The sequence below is a fragment of the Engystomops pustulosus genome, chromosome 3 (assembly GCF_040894005.1).
Source record: "Engystomops pustulosus chromosome 3, aEngPut4.maternal, whole genome shotgun sequence".
Taxonomy (NCBI): domain Eukaryota; kingdom Metazoa; phylum Chordata; class Amphibia; order Anura; family Leptodactylidae; genus Engystomops; species Engystomops pustulosus.
Window position 1 is genome coordinate 233,448,909 of NC_092413.1, and position 21,417 is coordinate 233,470,325.

The window sequence follows — 21,417 nt, forward strand, 5'->3', positions numbered from 1 at the left end:
TGCTGTTATAGGTTTATATGTGTAGGATATTCCCTTTTTATAAATTATATTTTAATGAGTGCAGAATTTGGATTGTTTGTAGATATTTATTTGTCTGATATAGTTGCTGTTGGTATAAGTTTATGTGCACAGTATAGTTGTTTCTGGTATATATTTATGTGCATAATATAGTCACTGCTGGTATATATTTTGTTTGTGCAATATAGTCACTGCTGGTAGTGATTTATGTGTGAAGTATAGTCACTGTAGGTATAGATTTATGTGTACAGTATAGGCACGGCTGTTATATATTTGTGTAGTAGAGTGACGGCTAGTATATATTTATTTGTGCAGTACAGTCCCTGCTAGTACTTTATGCTTGTGCCGTATAGTAACTGGAGGTTTATATTTGTATTTCTAGATAATTTTGTCCTAGTGCATTTTAGGGGTATCCTAGAGGAGATGCGCCATTTACTTTTCTGCCTCCAGAGAGTCTAGAATCAACTGTCCACTAGGATTGCGTATAAGAATTTTTGGGGAATCCTTGTATTGCATAATTTACTGTTTCCGTTTCCTCTAATTCTACCCTGATCCTAAAGTCATTATATTGTAATCTTAAGAGTTTTTTTAATTATTAAGTTTCCTCTAACATTCAGTTCTGGTCTCAGAAGAATAATGTAACATTTAGGAATGAAGATACAAATCAAAAGTCCTGCACCCGAAACCTCAATGGTGAGGACCTCCACAGCCACCATGTACTTCCCCTTGGTGCTGAGATAGGCCAGAATGAAGGAAATCCACAGACTGCAGAAGACCAGCATGCTGAAGCTGATGTACTGAGCCTCGTTGAAGGTGTCTGGAAGTTTTCTGGCAAAAAATGCTACAGCGAAGCTCAAGACAGCCAGGAGTCCCACATAACCTATAGCAACATAGAAAGCAACGATAGACCCTTCATCACAATGTAGAATGATCTTCCCGATTTCTGTTGTCGTATCTTGATATGGGAATGGTGGAGAGAAAGACAACCAAAAGACACAGATGACAACTTCAACAGATGAGAAGATGATCAGCAGACCAGATGAGAATTGTCTTCCGAGCCATCTCCTCAGTCTTGTATCTGGTTTTGTGGCTCTAAAGGCCAAGATCACTGTGATGGTTTTCACCAAAATTGTAGAAACTGAAACTGTAAAGATGTTACTAAAAGCCACTTGTCGGAGGAGACAGGACGTCTCGGTTGGATGGCCAATAAATAGAAAAGGGCAGAGAGAGGATAAAATGAGCGTGAGAAGAAGGATAAAGCTGAGGTTCTGGTTATTGGCTTTTACAATGGCCGTGTCCTTGTGTCTGATGAAAATCCCCAATATAACAGCAGTCAGAAGACAGAGGACCACAGCAAGAACCACAAGAGACAATCCCAGGGTTTCCTCATAAGACAGGAACTCCACCGCTCTGAGGATACAGGAGTCTCTTCTCTCGTTTGACCATTGATCCCTGGAACACTTCAGACAAGTTTCCATATCTGTGGAGATGTGATGTACATGACACATTAATAATTACTTACATTGATGTTACACATGGAACTTCTTATTGTGATTTGGTTTATTTATTCTTTTCATTTTTATGATTTATACAGTAGTCACGTTTCTCCTATTACCTGTGTCTGGATTCATTATAATGGTAAAAACTTTCTGAACCTTGGAGAGAGATTAATTGTAGATAAAGTACAGTATGGCCTTACCTATTATGTGAGTACAGAGGAATAATCTAGATATTGGAGATTATAAAAGATGATATAGTATGGAATCTCCAACTGGAAAACCTGTTTTAATAGGTTAATCTAAGTGTTTTATAGATGAAAGTCTGTGTAAGGATCAGGGGTAGTGGACCTACTGTACCACCATGAGCGATGACAAAAGCAGACACCTGGGAGCGGAGTTTATATGGCACCTGGTTTTCACCAGGTTGGACTTGCTGAGGCAGGATATCACCAGGTTGAAACACAGGCACAACTTTGTTGCGATGACGGCCAAGGAAAGCTAGAGAGCCGTGACGCCGGACAGGAATTCGAGACAGGCAGCACTGGATCAAGGTCAAATTCAGAGCAGAAGGTCAGGGCTAGCAGCGGAGAGGCGTAATCAGTAACATAACCGGGGTCACAACGGGAATTAACCAAACAATTGCAGGGCATAAGGAGCAAGCTTTTTCAAGGGCACGAGGCAGAAAGCTCTGGCATGGTATCAACGGCAGAGGCTGGCTACTTAACAGGTCAGGCGGCCTGCAACACCAATTAGCGGCGTGCTCGCCCTTTACATCTCGCAGGAGCCACCGCTGGATCACAGAGAGGTAAACGAGACTGCTGTTGGCGTGGAGAGGGACACAGAAGAGCATAGGTAAACCTACAACCCGAGACGTAGGCCCAAGCCCCTTCCAATTGACAAGGAAGAACTGCCACGAGAGCAGGAGGAGGTACTTGGCGGGAGAAACAGTTCAGGATGACTGGTTTCAGAAGAGAGACGTGGAAGGAGTTTGGGATGCGCGTAAAGGGAGGAAGGTGGATCTTATGCGCCACATAGTTTATGTGCTTCAGCACAGGACTGGCACCAGCACTAGGCAAATTTGGTCAAATGCCGATGCCCAGAGCTGCTGGGGGGGCCCACATAAGGCTGCACATAACAAATCCATGGCGGGTAAGGGAGACTTATATAAAATAACTATGAAGTGACTGTTTGGTATGACAAACAAGGGAATATTTTAGAGAACAGGGGACTGATTTGGTTTCTGAATTTTTAAGGCTGCTACGTGAGTTCACTGCAAAGGGGCCCACTGAGGCCCCAGCAACCAACCTGGAACCGATCCTGCTTCAGCAACTCGAATGGTCCCAGGAAATGTGGACCAAGTTTGCAGCTGTGAATCTTCAGACAGATATGCCTGGTGGACAGCCACACCTTATTACCCGGAGAGAAGATTGGTGAATGCCTACGTTTTTTGTCGGCCTTGGTTCGAGCAGATGCCTGTAGCAAGGAAAGTCGAGTCTGCTTCCAGATAGACTTAAGATCTTGGACCAACTCTTCCATGGCAGGAACATCCGAAGGCACAAAAAGAGGAAGAGGAGGGCTTGGGTGTTGTCTTTAGACAATGAAGAAGGGAGCGGAGCTAGCAGAATTGTGCCAATGGCAACAGAGTGGATGAGTCGTCCTGATGGGCAGAGAAACAATGATGGAGATAACAGCCCAGAGTCTAGTTAACTCTCTCTATTTGTTTATTTGACTGTGGATGGTACACAGGGGAGAAATCCAACTTACTTGAAGTTGGCTACACAGGGATCACCAGAATCGGGAAATAAACTGGACCCCATGGTCTGAGGCAGTCTGCAGAGGGATTTATAGAGGATGGGTCAGCTAGATCTAACGGGCGCTGACAACCGGTAGGGGGTGTATCAACGGCAGTGAATCACTGACTCAACTCCAACATAAAGATGATTTTCAATAAATAACATACACTAGGAAAATAAAATCAAGGTATTTCAAATTCCTTTTAACGCGTTTAACGCGAAGTTTCAGGTCGGACGACCCTTTCTCAAAGATAGGAGAAGCAATGAAGCTGCAAGACCTGGACCTGGAATATCTTAGAGAATCCATTCCCATGCAGATGACTGTATTACCGGAAGATAAAGGGAGATCTGTTGTAAAGTCCATGGCTTTGTGAGTCCATGGGCAACAGGGTATTAGCAATGGTAGGAGCAGACCTGACTTGTTATGGGCACAGGAAGTGCAGGAGCTCACAAAATCATGTACGTCCCTGACCAGATAGAAATGAGATATGAGAGCGACACATCCCAGGGTGTCAAAGCCACATGAGAGAAATGTCCCCACATTAGTATCCTCTTCCTAAGAGCTGGCCGGAGGAAGCTGCCGTAGGTCCACAGGAGAAGCAACATTTAGCCGTTCAGAAGGAACCATATGGCTAGGAGCGGGTTCTTACCCATTTACACGAGAGGCATGAGAGATGGCATTGGCCTTAACATTCTTCTCTGCAGGACGGAAATGTATCATGAAGTTGAAGTTAGACAAGAAGAGGGACCAACAAGCCTGTCGAGAGTTGAGATGCTGAGCAGTCTGCAGACTCTTAGGGGCGGTGTAGATACAGACCGGATGACGAGCTGCTTTCAGAAGATAACACCTTTTCTCTAAAGCTAGCTTTATGTCCAGAAGCTCCCGATCACCATGGAATAATTCCTCTCTGCAGAAGTTCTTAGAGAAGAAGCCACAGTTGAGGGTTTGACCTTCGGGCCCTTTCTGGGTGAGAACGGCTCCAGCACCAACGAATGAGGCGTCAACCTCTAGCAGGAATGGTTTCTCAATATCAGGTTGGATAAGAATGGAAGCAGAGACAAAGGCAGACCTTAGCTAAGAGAAAACTTCTTCAGCTGCCGGAAGCCGGCACAATAGTAGAGGAAAAATGTCGTATGAACTGCCGGTAGTAATTAGCAAAGCCCATGAATCTCTGTATAGCACAAAGTCCTAGATGATGTATCTGAGGAAAGGAAGACTCTTCTGATGAAATTGGCACTTCTTGAGTTTAGCATAAAGGCGATTGGCTCTTAGGCACCTGAGAACTTGCCATACATGGGCCCGATGGGAGCTTGGAGAACAGCAGGATATCATAAATACAGACCACAATACAGGTATACAGTAAGTTGGGAGGCTGGATCCCGTGTGCCACCCTGCTGGTGTGGAGGAGCACAGGGGAGAGGAGAGGAGCACGGGTGGGTTGCAGGGCGCTGTTTGGTCTATATGATTAATTGGCATTGACTGTTAATTGAGGTTTATCTTTCAAACTCCCCGGCTTCATTCACTGCACATTTGGTCGTCTGAGAATAATATTACCTGTCTGGTTGGAGATTTCCCCCTCTGGACATGGGACACAATAGTAGCAGCATCTGGGTTTTTCTTCATGGAGAACTTTCCTGTATCCATGTAGACAGCGAGGATTGCAGAGAGATTGTGGAGTCTGGAATAGAGGAAGTTCATGAGAAATCCTGGAGCTTCTGTATACAGGACTATAAGTATCAGGGTACAAATGGTGGCCCAAAACCTATGTCCAGCTGCAGGGAATGATGGGAAATGACCATACAACTTGCATTTCATGTATTATAATGATTTTGCAGTGACAGATGCTCTATAGATCAGACAGAAACATCCGCTACTTATCTGTGGATTGTGTTTGATGGAATTAATGCGACTCCTCAGTACATAGATTGGAAAGCAGGATGGGATTATGGTGTGATTTGAGATGTTATACCCCAACCCAGAATAGAACAGCTCAATGACATTAAGAATGTATGAGGAGGGCTCATGGACCTTTACAGACCTTAACTCGAGGCACTTAACTTTTACTGGTTTGTAATTCTTGTATTGTTTTTTCAGTTTTTAGCACTTTATTTGCAGAACAAATCTACTTTCTAGTGGTACCATTTAATATTACATGCAATGTATTGGAAAGGTTGAAAAAAGTTCAGAACTGCAAAGTTATGTTTCAACCCCTAGCAATTAATGCCTGACTTTGTCAGTAATATTTAAACAGTTAACACTTGTGATCGAGGCCAGCACCAATAGTGGTTGTTACCGGTGGGGTTTGGTTCCAGGTTCGGTGTCTGGACCTGGTCAGATTTTAATGAAATTGGTAATCACCACTAGGGAACATAAAAATAGTTAAATAATCATCAAAAAAGTTTTGAAAAACCTGACCAAGCTACATAGAGGACGTCTGAATAAGAGCTTCAACACACGGACCCCAAACCGTGGCTTATCAGCAATTCATCAAACCCAAAATTTGAAAATCTAGGAAAGACAAAGGACCTAACTATTATACTACCCCCAAATGTAAGAAAAATCAAAAGGATTTGGAAAAATAATCTGTAAAAAGCTCGCCTCACTGCCCCACCACCAGCATGGCATTGCAGGACTTCAATGTGCCAGACAATTCAGAAGCTGAGAGCCTAACCGACTAAGATGCAGCTTCCACAGATGGCAATTCAGCACCATTGTTGACCTCAGTTCTCAAGAAAGTGCCTTCTCAAGCCCTGGCACTAAGTTCCTGTACCTCAAGCAGAGCCTGCTTTTAGCCATTACCAAAGCCTTCGTCTTACAAATTAGAGCATCATTCAACTCATTCCTGGAAGGCCAAAAAGCAAGGATTCCTTATAAGCGCCTGAAACTTAGAAGAGTCAATGAGGCCAGCTATTATATAGCAATACTCTAAAAAAGATGTATCCAACACCATAACCCCCAACTCTGAGCTTTGAATTAGAAGCCCACTCCTTGACTAATGCCCAGAAAGCACAACTGTGGAATATAGATCCCCCAGGCCCATGTGATAAACCCATCACTAAGACAACACTCCAAGTCATCAAATCCTCCGATACTCATCTCTTAGGTTCACCTTCTCCTCTTATGCCAAGCAACGTGATACCATATCTGCTTAGACCGCACCGAGCAACATATTTATCTTCAACCTCGTTTCATTGGAATTCTGTTCTTTTTTAAAAACATTTCTTGATAAACATTTATGAGTGATAATAGAAGACCCTCAGTGTAAGATGATTACCTTATTTTTACAGATACTGTTAATTATGCAACATCAAATTGCCATATATACTCATGTATAAGTCGAGTTTTTCATCACAAAAAATGTGCTGAAACCTGTCTCTTTGGCTTATTCACGAGTCTATTAAAAAAAATAAACTTATATACTCACCCTCCGGTGTCAAGCGGCTCCCCGATGTCGGCTTGGCTCGTCTTCTTTCTTCTGTCTTCTTAAACTGCAGGCACGGACGCGGCCATGTTATCTTCCGGCCGGCGCATACTATGAGTTCAGCAGCGGACGCGTCATAGTATGTGCCTGCAGGAAGAAAACATGGCCGCGTCCATGCCGGCAGTTTAAGAAGACAGAAGAAAGAAGAGGAGCCGCGAAGGAAGAAAGAAGACAAGCCGACATCGGGGAGCCGTGCCGTACATTGGAGGGTGAGTATATAAGAGCTGGGGTGGGAGGCAGGCTGTATACTACTAGGGGCAGGCTGGCTGTATACTACATGGGGGCAGGCTGTATACTACTAGGGGCAGGCTGGCTGTATACTACATGGGGACAGGCTGGCTGTATACTACTAGGGGCAGGCTGGCTGTATACTACATGGGGACAGGCTGGCTGTATACTACTAGGGGCAGGCTGGCTGTATACTACATGGAGGCAGGCTGTATACTACTAGGGGCAGGCTGGCTGTATACTACATGGGGACAGGCTGGCTGTATACTACTAGGGGCAGGCTGGCTGTATACTACTAGGGGCAGGCTGGCTGTATACTACATGGGGGCAGGCTGTATACTACTAGGGGCAGGCTGGCTGTATACTACATGGGGACAGGCTGGCTGTATACTACAGCCAACCTGTCCCCACTCCGGCCTATATCGGCAGCAGGGAATCTGATCTAAATAGGACCTTCTTTCAAATGAACAAAATCTACATTAGATCCCATGGGTTTTGGAGGTATATTAAAATTCAGGAAAACTTAAAGGCGGTGTAACACACCTGTGGTTTTAGTAGAAAAAACAACAGATGATTGTTAGAGATGTGGCAACACAGGGGTTTTTTGGGTCACATTTTCTGGAGATTTCTCAAACTGTTCTGTTTATGGGAATAGATTCGAACCCAAATAAGAAATATAGTTGGTAAGCAGGTCACACTGACACCAAAATCTGTTTACCTAGTAGGTCCTGGTCATCACATAAAATGAGAAATATAGTAGGTAACACCATGTGACAAGTTCCCTTTAAATATTTCTAATAATATCTATTGCCTCATACAGTTCATCTACCTGAGTAAATTTTGGGTCCCAGTGAATGTCGCTGTCATTTATCATGAATTGCTGATCACCGCCCACATCATTAAAATATCCGATTCTTGTTATTTCTTTTGAGGTGTTCAATATATAATAGTTTAATACATCAAATCGTGCAGGCGTGCTTCTATTCTCATTGAAGTGAAGCTCCTCCCCCCCAGGAGTCGTGAAATTCACCGTCTGTAAGTAGCGATTGACCTACAGAATGACAGAATGTTTTGTTACTGTGATACAATTTAAGTCTCATCAATGTCCAGGAATTAAGCAAATGAGATACGGCTGGGAGGGTCTGTAAAAACAAGAAACCTTCTATACTCACTCGTTCTGCACTCCTACTACTGGGATGAAGATTTGTAAACCAAGTACACTGACAGACTGGTGTTCTGACATAGAGGTTCCATTCTTCTTTAAGCTTCCTATGCCCTAATTTTTTAGAAAGAAGGCTTTAGAAATCATGCTAATAGGCTCGAGAGGCTCTAGGCTCTACTAAGATCTATGGAGCCTCCCAAGCTCATTTGCATAATTTTACAAGCCTTTTTTTGTAAAAAAACCAAGGCATAAGAAGCTTAAAGGGGTTTTCCCATTTGGCCATTCAAATTTATTTGCCAAATGTAAACATTTCTTCAATTGGATGTTTAAAAACAATGTTCCTGTGTGAAGATAATTTCTCATAAATGTAGTTATGTTGTCCCTTAGAAACGAGATGGCTTCCTCACATTTTGGCTGCAGTGGCCACACATTCGCTATTGAGTCCTGTCCGAACCATTTGGCTTCAGCAATCATTACCACATGACGCCTGTAGGACCTGCAGTAACCCCCGGACATTTCATGTACAAAACCTTTTTGTTTCTTTGGGCAATCCCTCGAGCAGAGGTGACCGTAATTGTTGGTGAAGAATCAGCAACAAGGGGAGCACAGTCGTGAAGTAGAACAAACTTTCTTAGATATTTTAAACTTTTGTAAAAAATAAACTGAAAAGTAGGGTGTTCAATATTATTCCGCCCCTTAAGTTAATACTTTGTAGCGCCCCCTTTTGCTGGGTTTACAGCTGCAGGTCTTATGGAAGTGGTGGCGAACCTATGGCACTGGTGCCAAAGATGGCACTCGAAGGCATCTCTGTGGGCACACGGGCTGTCTCCCAGGCACAGGGTTTGCCAGACATGGCACTTTCCTGCAGTCTCTGGCAGTCCAAGTAATGCCCTGCCTGTGCTGCTTGGTCCTGTCCGAAGAGTGAAAAGGTGTTGGATTGGAATCAAAAGTTCTGATAGCAGTAAGTTTGTTACTGCCTAAATTGCTGTGCTGGCACTATGGGAAAAGCTAATGGTTTTTAAGTCTCATTTTGGGCACTCGATCTTTAAAAGGTTTGCCATCACTGTCTTAGGGTATCAGGTCACTATCAGTTTTACACATCGAGAAACTGAAATTCTTGCCAATTCTTCCTTGAAGAAGAGCTGGAGATCAGGGATGTTGGATGAAACATTTGTGAGCAGCAGTTTTCAGCTCTTTCCTCAGATTCTCCATTGGATTCATGTCTGGACTTTGACTTTGCCTTTGTAACACATGGTTACGTTTGCAAACCCTCCATTGTATATTTGGCTTTATGTTTGGAATCATTGTCTTGTTGGAAGATTATTCTCAGTCCCAGTCTCAGGTCTTTTCCAGACTCTTTTTCAGGTTTTTTCCCATCAATTTTAACCATCTTTCCTGTCCCTACTGAAGGAAAGCCCAAACCATGAAGGTGCCACCACCATGTGTGACAGTGGGGATGGTGCCACCGCCATGTGTGTCAGCGGGGATGGTGCCACCACCATGTGTGACAGCGGGGATGGTGCCACCACCATGTGTGACAGCGGGGACAGTGCCACCACCATGTGTGACAGTGGGGATGGTGCCACCACCATGTGTGACAGTGAGGATGGTGCCACCACCATGTGTGACAGTGGGGATGGTGCCTCCACCATGTGTGTCAGCGGGGATGGTGCCACCACCATGTGTGTCAGCGGGGATGGTGCCACCACCATGTGTGACAGCGGGGATGGTGCCACCACCATGTGTGGCAGTGGGGACAGTGCCACCACCATGTGTGACAGTGGGGATGGTGCCTCCACCAAGTGTGACATTGGGGATGGTGCCTCCACCATGTGTGACAGTGGGAATAGTGCCTCCACAATGTGTGACAGAGGGGATGGTGCCCCCACCATGTGTGACAGTGGGGATGGTGCCCCCACCATGTGTGACAGTGGGGATGGTGCCTCCACAATGTGTGACAGAGGGGATGGTGCCACCACCATGTGTGACAGTGGGGATGGTGCCTCCACCATGTGTGACAGTGGGGATGGTGCCCCCACCATGTGTGACAGAGGGGATGGTGCCTTCACCATGTGTGACAATGGGGATGGTTCCCCCACCATGTGTGACATTGGGGATGGTGCCTCCGCCATGTGTGACATTGGGGATGGTGCCCCCACCATGTGTGACATTGGGGATGGTGCCTCCACCATGTGTGACAGTGGGGATGGTGCCACCACCATGTGTGACAGTGGGGATGCTGCCACCACCATGTGTGAAAGTGGGGATGGTGCCTCCACCATGTGTGACAGTGGGGATGGTGTGTTCAGGGGATGAGCTATGTCGCTTTTACGCCAACCATGTTGTTTGGCCTTGTGGCCATAAAGTTTGATTTTGGACCCAGAGCACCTTCTTCCACATGTGTGGTGTCTCCCAGGTGGCTTGTAGCAAACCTTCAACAAGACTCTTTTCTGGATATCTTTGAGAAATGGCTTCTTCTTGCCGCTCTCCCATAAAAGGGCAGATTTATGAAGCGTACAACTGATTGTTGTCTTCTGGCCAGACTCTTCCACCTCAGCTGTAGATCTCTGCAGGTCATCCAGAGGGATCATGGGCCTCTTCTTCACTTACCTAGGGTGTTCCTTAGTCTTCATGATGCAGAACCTGAGATATCACAGATCAGGTGGATTTATACTGAGACTTGATTGCACACAGGTGGATTATATTTATCATCATCAGTGATTTAGGATGACATTGGGTCATTTAGAGATCGGAGACTGAACGTCTGGTGGGAGTTTGCTGCACTGAAAGTAAAAAGGCGAATAATATTGCATGTCCCACTTTTCAAATATTTTAAAATATCCAATAAATTTTGTTCCATTTCACAATTGTGCCCCACCTGTTGTCGATTCTTCACCAAAAAATTACAGTTTTATATCTTTATGTTTGAATCCTGAAATCTGGAAAAAGGTAGAAATGTTAAAGGGGGCTGAATACTTTCACAAGGCGCTGTATATGGCATCTAATACACATATTTGGTCACATTATTGGTTTTCACATTGCTCATTACTCACATTGTGTATTTTAATGATATTTTAAGTAACAGAAAACAGTAACATAAAATGAAGGCGAATGGGGCATGAAGGCCTCTTCAACATTACTGCCTTCTTGGGTATTTACCTTGGATAACATTCGGAACCTGTTTTTGGCCAATGACATCAGATCTCCTTCTCTTAGTGATAAATCATGTAACGCATAAGCCACAGCGTAGACTGCAGAGTACACACTGAAGGTAAAGCGGAAATTGTTGACATCATACATAGAAGGGTGAACTTTACTGAAGAGATTTGTATCGTTACAGGATCGGCAGGCCGGGTCCTGAGAAGGATTTTCACAACATTCAAGATAAAAGTCCCATATATCATACGTTATTTTGGAATCTGGATGTTTGAAAGGACCAACGTTGAGCAAAAAATCCTTCAGCCCTAAAATATCTCTAATAGATAGAGAAATCTGTAAAGATCCAATCAGCTCGTGACCAACATCAATACTATGCTTAGTAAATAAAGGCGGTAGTATAAAAACTTTCCTATTATTATATCCATGAAGCAAATAATTCTGAACATCCCCGAGATCCCTTGTGTTACCAAGAAATATGATAACATCACAATTGCTTTTGAGTATCTCTTGGACAGCAAATTCGGAACCAGACATAAAGTTTGTTAATGTGTATTGTTTATAGACAATGGTATTTAGAACAACACATATCCCGTTCCGGGTCAGGACACTAGTGAGATCTATCACCGCTCGTTCACTGCTCTCATCATCCGCTCTTACAATTCCAATCCAATTCCATCCAAAATGCTTCAGTAAGAGAACAATCGCATTATGCTGATTCCAATCATCCGGGACTGTACGGAAAAAAGTTGGGAACCGGATCTTATTGTTAAATATAGAATCCATAGCCCCATAGCTGATCTGGGAGGAAAATAAATAATATGTGATCAAACGATTGCTCCGAGTTAATTTACATTTCACATGGTTGATAATGGATTTGGTTTTGTATGGATAGCTGCATAGGTGGGATCCAGTCAAAAGCATTTAGCCTGCAGACTAGAGGGAAGAAAAGCACAGGAACTAGGTCATTTTACTATTGTTAACTGTGGGGCAGGCACTGTGGCTACTTGTGAGCAAGCACTATGACTATTGTCTATTTGGGCAGCTGCTATGATTACTGACTAGGGGGAAAGTACTGTCACTTTTGGCTACCAGGGGAAGGCAATTTGATTTTTGGCTACTGAAAGTAGGCTATATGACTTTTGTGGGACAGGGACTATGACTATTGGCTACTTGTGTCAGGTCAGACTGTGTGACTAGTGGTTACTGTGGGGCAAGTGCTGAGACTATTGGTTATTGTGGGGCAGCTTCTCTGACTATTGCCTATTGTGAGGGGAGGCACAATGACGATGTCCTTGTGACTAATGGTTACTGTTGGGAAGGTGGTGTGACTATTAGCTATATGTTAAGCAGTCACTAGGTCTATTGCTAACTGAAAGCAGATGCTCTGCCTTGGCTACTGGACCCAAGCACTAAGACAATTAGCAAGTGAGCTATTGGCTACTGGGGGAAGTCAATGTGACTACTGACTATTGTAAGGTAGATACATTGGAGGTACTTTATCATTAGAGCGGCTTCTTACGTTCTATGCAGTCAGATTATTTAAGGTGGCTTTGGCCCTTGATAAATCTGCTGTATTTTTTGCTGTGTGCGTTGTTGTCGCATAAAAAGTCGGAACAACAAAAATCCCAACATAGACCAGGGTAGGGACTGGTGTAAATTTGCACCAAAACTTGCACCTAAACGGAAATTGCGCCAAATCACAAATTATGCATTTAGTAATATTGTGAAAACTAGTCTATACAAATAATGAATTTGGCGCAAGCAGGGTCTATGTCAAAGGGTCTATGTTTCCCAAATATTTCTGATTTGCCCTGAATTGCACAGGGGTTCTTGTTGCACACGAGCAGATTGTGGCGCTTCAGCGGACGCAACGGAATGGTTAAGTAAATGTGTCCGTTTTGGGGGATCTGTATATCCCAAATAGCAGTTATTTTTTGTTGCTGAATTGAACAGGAAGAAATCTGTGTAAAATCCACATTGTTTCTGTAGTAATTTCTGCTCCTATTCCAGAGTGTCAGTTCTTGTGCTTCTGTACACCCCAAATTTCAAGTTTTTGGTAGATAAAGTAGATCTGTGTCTAATCAACATAGTTGATTAACCAATATGTCAGAGAGGTGGCAGGTGGAGCAGGCACAGGTCGCAGCACAGTAAGGGGACGTCGTGGCGGGGGTGACTCTGTGAGGCCAGAACTGCCGGTGTCATCAAGCGGCAGTGTGTTGATAAACAACTCAAAGGTTGTCAATTGATTGACTAGGTCATCTACTTCCTCCCAAATGACATCTAACAACCCCAGTCAAGAGTCCATGGGTTTGTCAGATACAACACTTAGCTGGCATGGCCAAGGAGCAGGTCAGTGGCCCTCACCTGTCCTCAACCAGCCAACTAAGTGGTCTGCGCTCAGCGTCACTATACAGAGAGGACGAACTCCTTGAGGACAGTCAGCAGCTGCTTGGCAGTGAAAAGGTAAAGCAGACATCCGCTGCTTCGTGCAGTAGGCGGGAAATTAGAGATGTGGAGAGTGGCACAGGAATTTATGTTGCACTTGCAAGTAGTCAGGCTGTGCATAATGAGACCGTTGAGGAGAATAGCAAAGCCAGGGATTTATCATCATTGTCAGGAGAAGAGAGTGTCAGCTTGCGCGTCAGGCAGCGAAGCAGTCAGCAAGTCGCTACTGTGGCCGTGAGTCAACAGGGTGGCAGCAGTGCAAGGACGGAAGCCAAACAGCCGCGGGGTACAAACCCCAAATAAGCAGAGGTACAGGGTCTCAGTGAGGCAGTGGCATTAGTAATGACTCAGTGCAGAGGGTTGGCAGTAAAATCACCAACTTGGCGGTGTGGCAGTTTTTGTTAAGACACCAGAGGAGCCGAGCGTGTGTATATGCAAAATCGGCAGGCAGAAAGTGAAGCATGGCCAGAAAGCTAACATTGGCCCCACGGCCCTGCCTCAACACATGCAGCGTCACCATCCAACGGCCTGGGAGAAACGTGGCTCAGATGTGGCGGTCCATTCTGCCACCGCAGCAACAGCAGCAGCACCTAGTGGAATACATGCCATTTCAGCCAGTCAAGGCTCCAGGGGAGATGCTCCTGCTTCTCGCTACGCATGGCGCCAGCAGTCGTTGAAAGAGGCGATTACAAAGAGACAACTGTATGCGTCCAGCCATCCCAAGGTGCAGAAGCTGACCGTGCTCCTGTCCAAGTTGTTGGTACTGCAGTTCCTCCCTTTCCATGTCGTGGACTCTGCACCCTTCAGAGAACTAATGGCTTGTGCTAAACCGAGGTGGAGAGTTCCAAGCTGAAATTTCTTTTCCGAAAAGGCAGTACCAACCCTTCACAAATATGTAGAACAGAAGGTGGGCCAGTCCTTGAGCTTATCGGTTTCTTCCAAGGTTCACGGCAGCGCAGATGTGTGTCAATTTGCTGCTCTTGCGCCAGTGTCCGCCTCCACCTTCTGCACCACCACCTCAGCCTCCACAAGTCTAAGTGCTGCTCCATCATACCACATGTGCAGGGCACAGCGGTGTCACGCAGTTCTACACCTGGTGTGCCTGGGCAAACAAAGTCATACAGGGGAGGAACTGCTCAGCGTCATGCAAGAAGAAATCAATCTGTGGCTTTTTCCTCAACAACTGAAAATCGGAACCATGATGACAGACAATAGGTGTCTGCGCTGCACCAAGGAGGGATGGCATGGCACACGTGTTCAATCTGTTTGTCAACAGGTTCCTCAAGTCTTCCACCCAACTGCAAGACATTCTAAAAATCACCATGAAACTGTCTATATACATCAGCCATTCTTACAAAGCCAAGCACATCCTCTGTAGCGGCAGAACGGTGTCCCCCAACATAGTCTAATATGCAATGTTTCCACCCGTTGGAATTCCATCCTCCATATGTTAGACTGCCTATAACAGAGAAAAGCCATTAATGATTTTTTGATGATGCAAGTGGACCGGATTTACTGTGTAACTTTAATGTCAGCCAAATAAAATTACCCAGCAAATATGGGTCAGGGATAGAATAAAACATCCAAAAATTATTAATGTCAGCCACTGGCAGCTCATGCGTGACACCTGCCGTTTGCTCAGGCCCTTTGAAGAGGCCACGTTATTTGTCAGCCACCAGGACTGCGGGAAAAATAGCATCATTCCACTGCTTCATGTTCTGGAACTCATGCTGCAAAATCTGTCTGGTCAGGGCACTGGAGAAGTGACTACATCTCATGGCCACATGAGTCCGGTGGTGGTTGAACTGGAGGAGACGTCTGGTGAAATCAGTGGTTTTTCCACTCAGGTGTCAAGAAAGGAGGAGAAGGAGCATCCAGAGGAGGTAGAAGATGAGGCAGATGACCCAGAAGCACTGTGGTAGTATACAGTGGAGATGGAGGTCGGGAGTCCCTCAGAGTCACTTGCGCAGATGGCTCGCAGCATGCTGCTTTGCCTAACTAGTGACAGCTGAATAGTCAACATCCGGCATAGAGATGAGTTTTGGCTCAACAACCTCTTGGACCCTCGCTACTGTTCAAAACTGGGTGACTTTTTTCCAGCTGCCGAGAGGTAGGAACAACTGGCATACAATTGAGAGACACTGCTCATCGCTCACGTACTACTGCCATGGCTGCTGTGGGGAGATGGGGGGGGGGCCGTAAGAGCACTAGCAGCTCCATCAGCAGCAGCTTAAGTCTGGAGTCCTTAATGAGCAGTTTCCTTCAACCGCCTAGTGAGCAGGGTAGCCGCCAACATCAGCAGGGCATGGAGTAGGCGGTGGCCTACTTGGACAGCACTTTACCACCCATGATAGAGGATTCCCTGGACTACTGGGCAGCCAAACTTGATGCGTGGCTGCAAATTGCGGAGTTTGCAGTAGAGAAGCTGTCCTGTCTGGCCAGTAGTGTGGCATCAGAGCTGGTGTTTAGTGCAGCGGGGGCCATCGTTACCCCAAGGAGAGCCCACTTGTTCACACATAATAAGGAGGTACTGACCTTTGTCAAGATGAATCAGGCGTGGATCGGCCAGGATTTTAACACACCAATCCCTTATGCATCAGATTAGATCAGCCATGACGCCTCCCCCAAATGTTGAGGAATGAATCTGGATTCTAACTTCCTGCCTCAGCCACTATTCTGATACTGCCACTTGCCTGATGCCACACATCTGCTGCCAGTTGCTCCATCTGCCTCCCACCATCTTTACCAGGGACTGGAATTGTCACCCACCTCTACACACTGTCATTGTGCCACTCTGTTGCCTGTTGCTGCCAGCTAAAGAATTTGTCATTGTGCCACTCTCCTGCTGCCGCAAGCTCCTCATACTGTCGTTGTGCCACTTTCTCACCTCCTGCTACTGCTGCCACCTTCACACTCTCAATGTGCCACTCTGTAGCTTTCCATGTTGCTGCCACCTCCACACTCTGTCATTGTGCCACTCTCTGACCCTCTGCTTGCTGTTCTTTTTTGGCAAAGACATCATATTTTCAGGGAAATTGTAATGAAGGATGCATGTGGCACCTCTAATCTTCAAATTCAAATTTATATTAAAAATTCCAACTTCAAATTCATTTCAAACTTCGTCATTGTGCCACACTGTGGCCTATCATGTCGCTTCCACCTAAAGAATTCATCATCGTGCGACTCTCTGACCTAATGCTGCTGCCACCACCTCCACACTCTGTGGCCTTCCAGGTTGCTGCCACCTCCACACTCTGTAATTGTTCCACTCTGCGGCCTTCTGCTGCTGCTGCCGTCACCTCCACACTCTGTCGTTGTGCCACTCTGTGGCCTACCATGTTTCCGCCAACTCTATAATTTGTCATTGTGCCAGTCTGCGGCCTACTCGTGCTGCTGCCGACTGACCGCAGTCTCCCTGTGATTTCCATAATGCTGTTTTCACCCTCCACCACTCTATGATGTTGCCACTGTTTGGTTTTCCCCTTCATTTCATCTGTCAGAAGGATCCACTCCTGTTTGTTTTTTGCTTTAGCAATACTGATGATGGATTATTGATGGATGATTGAACGGTCACTGACGGACAAAATGAAGGGTAAATTGATCAGTGACGTCAATGTAGAATTACTGCCGACACCCTCTCCCTCTTTTGGGGGTTTCTTCATGTATCCACGTCTAACAGAACAGGTTCTGTCCTAATCTATGGAATCATCTGATGTCAGTGTAAAAAGAGTGCACTCTGTGTTGTTATAGTGGGATCTTGGCCCTCAGCTCAGTCCTTTAGAGCTGGCACAGACGTTACCTTGACAGGATGCATTCCTGCTTATTTGGTGAAGATGGCCTCTGTAAATGCCCATGGAAGGGAAGAGTGAAGCGATTCTAAGAGCGGCGGCTGTCATGTGCGTGTCATACTAAAACACAACATTGTTTGAAGACCAAACCACGCTCCCTATGCATATTTAAGCATGGCACAATGTTCTACGACACCCTACAGGCTCTTAGCACCCAGGAAATACATGTTTTTTAATGTGGTTCATCATGATCGATTTGGGTCGAATCCACTGTTTTTCAAAAAATTCGACAAATCGGGTTGAACTGAATTTCAACAAATTGGCTCATCTCTAATTATTATCTGTATCAAATTACATTTAACAATACATAGAACAGTAGGGACTTATAACATCATTTAACAAACACATGCAGACATCTACAATTGTCAGAAAAATGGCGGCTTACTGGGAGACTAAGCTCCAAAAAGTGAATCCAATGGCAGAAATGTACAGACCTACCCGCAGAACAAGGACAGAGTGTCTCGGCTTGTTTTAGATCAGAATGGTAAAAGAAGAGTAAAAAATCAACCTTTTTTCAGCCAATACATTGTTTATTGAAGGGTTTACAAATATTTCTACCGACATCATAAGCAGATGGTGGCCCATAACATAGAGGTCACCTCCGACTGCATAGACAGAGCAGGAAGCAATAAAAAGAAGGGGCAAGAGGGGAGGAAAGAGGGAACATTAAACGGACACAACAAAAAGGTTACTGATGTTCACATTATGCAAGAGTATGGTAAGACAGTGATACAGGTTCACCGAAACCATCCCTAGACCAGAGAGCTGGTGCTACATCATATGGAAATCCATAAATTAGGAAGAGGTGGGTGCGAAAAGACACAAGGCATTTTGCCTCATAGCTGATAAAGGTGGAAGTCGAACCAGTTCTTGCAGCTATACGGTGTTCTAATACACAGTTGTATTGGATCTCATGTATTATAGCAGATACGTCAGGATTCTAAGCAGATTTCCACATCTTAGCTAGATTCATTCTTGTAGTTGTGAGGATATGGAAGAATTGCTATATAGTTTGAGGGGCCATCTGACAACAAGCTTCCTAGAAGCTCTGTTTGAGTTTCAACCCGTTAGTGTTTAGAGAAAGAAATTAAAGGGAACCTGTCATCAGAAATTGGCCTAATAAATCAATACCAGTATGTTGTCAAGCAGTTGAACAGCTTCTAGATCATGTTTCTTTTATGGCCAAGCTTGGTGGCATCATTCAGGAAATCAACTTTGAAGTGAGATGTTAATTGGCTGTATCAAGTCAGGGAGGCGTTGCTATGATGTCAGGAGGGATGTGACACTGAAGTCAAGCTCTCCTGCCTCTGACCACCTCCTCCCATGTGACAACATGTATCAGACTTCAGAAGATTTGATCCTGACCCTGGACAGAGAACCATAATTACAGTGAAGGGGGCGTTTTATGGCAGGGCTGCTTGCAGATGACATCAGCGTGAGAAGGGGTTTAGCTAGTGGTAACTCAACCGGTAAAAGGTAGAGGCTGTGGAGCTGCTTCTTGCGTCTTCCACATGTTCAGAGCAGAGGCCTCGTGGCTGGCGCAATCTCGGGAGTCCTCTGTCGCAGGGACGAACTTTGTAAGTTTCGGAGGGCTCTTCTTCCCTTTGCCATGTCTCTGCTGGTACCTCAATAGCTCCGGCAAGGTTTGTGATGAGATATAAAGCTGATGTGGCTGCTATTTACCCACTGTGCTCCCTGGTTCAAAGAGCCAAAATGGATTACAATGTGCCCCGCAAACAACAAGCCCTCATGTGGCTTTGTAAATGGAAAAATTCTTAGATTTGGCTTTAGAAAAGTAAGAGGTAAATAAAAAAGTTAAAACAAAAATGTAGGTTTACACAAACTTAAGGAATCTACCTATTAAGGTAGATCTGATGGTAGGTTACTAACCCTATAACACTTTCTAAACTGATCTACATGCAGCTAACTAATATGGAAATTTTTCAGAGAGCATTGAAGCCAGAGTTATTGCGCATGCGCGGTGGGCCGGGTGCAGGAGGCACGCTAGATAACGTGCGTCGTTAGGGAGGGACCACAGGGGCCACTGGGGCATGGACTAGCCTTTGCTCCCCCTCTTTGGACAAGATTTTCCATGCACCAGCAGCCTCTCCAGAAAAATTAACATTTTAGTTAACTAAACTGTAGATTAGGTTAGAAAATGTTATGGGGTTATGGAAGGATAGTTTAGGGTTTAAGATATAACCTGCTCACACCAAGACCGAAACGTGAATGAGAATGAGGACCTGAGGATCATAAGTCAACCAAGAATTCTCTCATAACATCATTTCAATAGAGTTCACTAGATCAGACAATTCTCTTTAAGCCTAAACTAAAACTTGATGAGGGCTGGAGTTCATAGGTCAGGACATCAAGATATTTCCTACCTGAGGATATCCATAGATCCTAATTATCTGGTTTATGAACAGACTGGAGGCAGACATCAGGTGTCCAATAAAAGCCACCACATTGTTCTTCTCATCACAGTTGTAGTTGGGGACGGCTTCTGCTCTTGCTGACAGTATACTCAGTGCACTCTGTACAGCTTTATCTCCTAAACTGCAGGAGTCATAGATGTTGTATCCAAGCGTGATATTAGGTAAGATGTCAGATCTACTGTTTATTTCTTCTAAGGCAAATATAAAGGCCAAGAGATGTCTCCAGAAATTAAGCTGTAGCCTGTAAATAAATGATAAAATAGAAAGATGAGTAGTGCAGGGTTTCTAGTCCATTTAGTACCAATATCAGAGGTTAATAATTGCAAATAGTGATGTAATAATGGGGCAGTGTTATCTATATAGAGGTCATTGTACATGGAGGGGGAGGAGATAAGCTGTGACATCATCTATTGTTAGTAGTGATGTAGTGATGGGTCAGTGTTATCTATATAGAGGTCATTGTACAGGGAGGGGGAGGAGATAAGCTGTGACATCATCTATTGTCAGTAGTGATGTAATGATGGGTCAGTTATCTATATAGAGGTCATTGTACAGGGATGGGGAGGAGATAAGCTGTGACATCATCTATTGTCAGTAGTGATGTAATGATGGGTCAGTGTTATCTATATAGAGGACATTGTACAGAGAGGGGGAGGAGATAATCTGTGACATCATCTATTGTCAGTAGTGATGTAATGATGGGTCAGTGTTATCTATATAGAGGACATTGTACAGGGAGGGGGCGGAGATAAGCTGTGACATCATCTATTGTCAGTAGTGATGTAATGATGGGTCAGTGTTCTCTATATAGAGGACATTGTACAGGGAGGGGGAGGAGATAAGCTGTGACATCATCTATTGTCAGTAGTAATGTAATGATGGGTCAGTGTTATCTATATAGAGGTCATTGTACAGGGAGGGGGAGGAGATAAGCTGTGACATCATCTGTTGTCAGTAGTGATGTAATGACGGGTCAGTTATCTATATAGAGGTCATTGTACAAGGAGGGGGAGGAGATAAGCTGTGACATAATCTATTGTCAGTAGTGATGTAATGATGGGTCAGTGTTATCTATATAGAGGTCATTGTACAGGAAGGGGGAGGAGATAAGCTGTGACATCATCTATTGTCAGTAGTGATGTAGTGATGGGTCAGTGTTCTCTATATAGAGGTCATTGTACAGGGAGAAGGAGGAGATAAGCTGTGACATCATCTATTGTCAGTAGTGATGTAGTGATGGGTCAGTGTTCTCTATATAGAGGTCTATGTTTGTTGTCCAATCAGGTGGCAAACTCGGAGTTGGGTCTTTAGTATTGGTTTATTAGAGTTTTTAAAAATGGCAACGTGT

General features: G+C 44.7%; 1 protein-coding gene across 1 annotated transcript in view; it reads right to left on the bottom strand.

The window, feature by feature from the left end:
* Positions 1 to 581: 581 nt before the first annotated feature.
* The window catches only part of LOC140123030 (vomeronasal type-2 receptor 26-like), a 33,170-nt gene continuing 12,334 nt past the window's right edge, over positions 582 to 21,417 (bottom strand). Inside the window, exons 3-6 of the mRNA XM_072144282.1 lie at positions 20,019 to 20,310; positions 7,850 to 8,071; positions 4,866 to 4,989; positions 582 to 1,498 (exon numbers count right to left, since the gene is read on the bottom strand). Of these exons, the coding sequence (XP_072000383.1) occupies positions 582 to 1,498; positions 4,866 to 4,989; positions 7,850 to 8,071; positions 20,019 to 20,310 (1,555 nt within the window). The remainder of the gene's footprint in view (positions 1,499 to 4,865; positions 4,990 to 7,849; positions 8,072 to 20,018; positions 20,311 to 21,417) is intronic.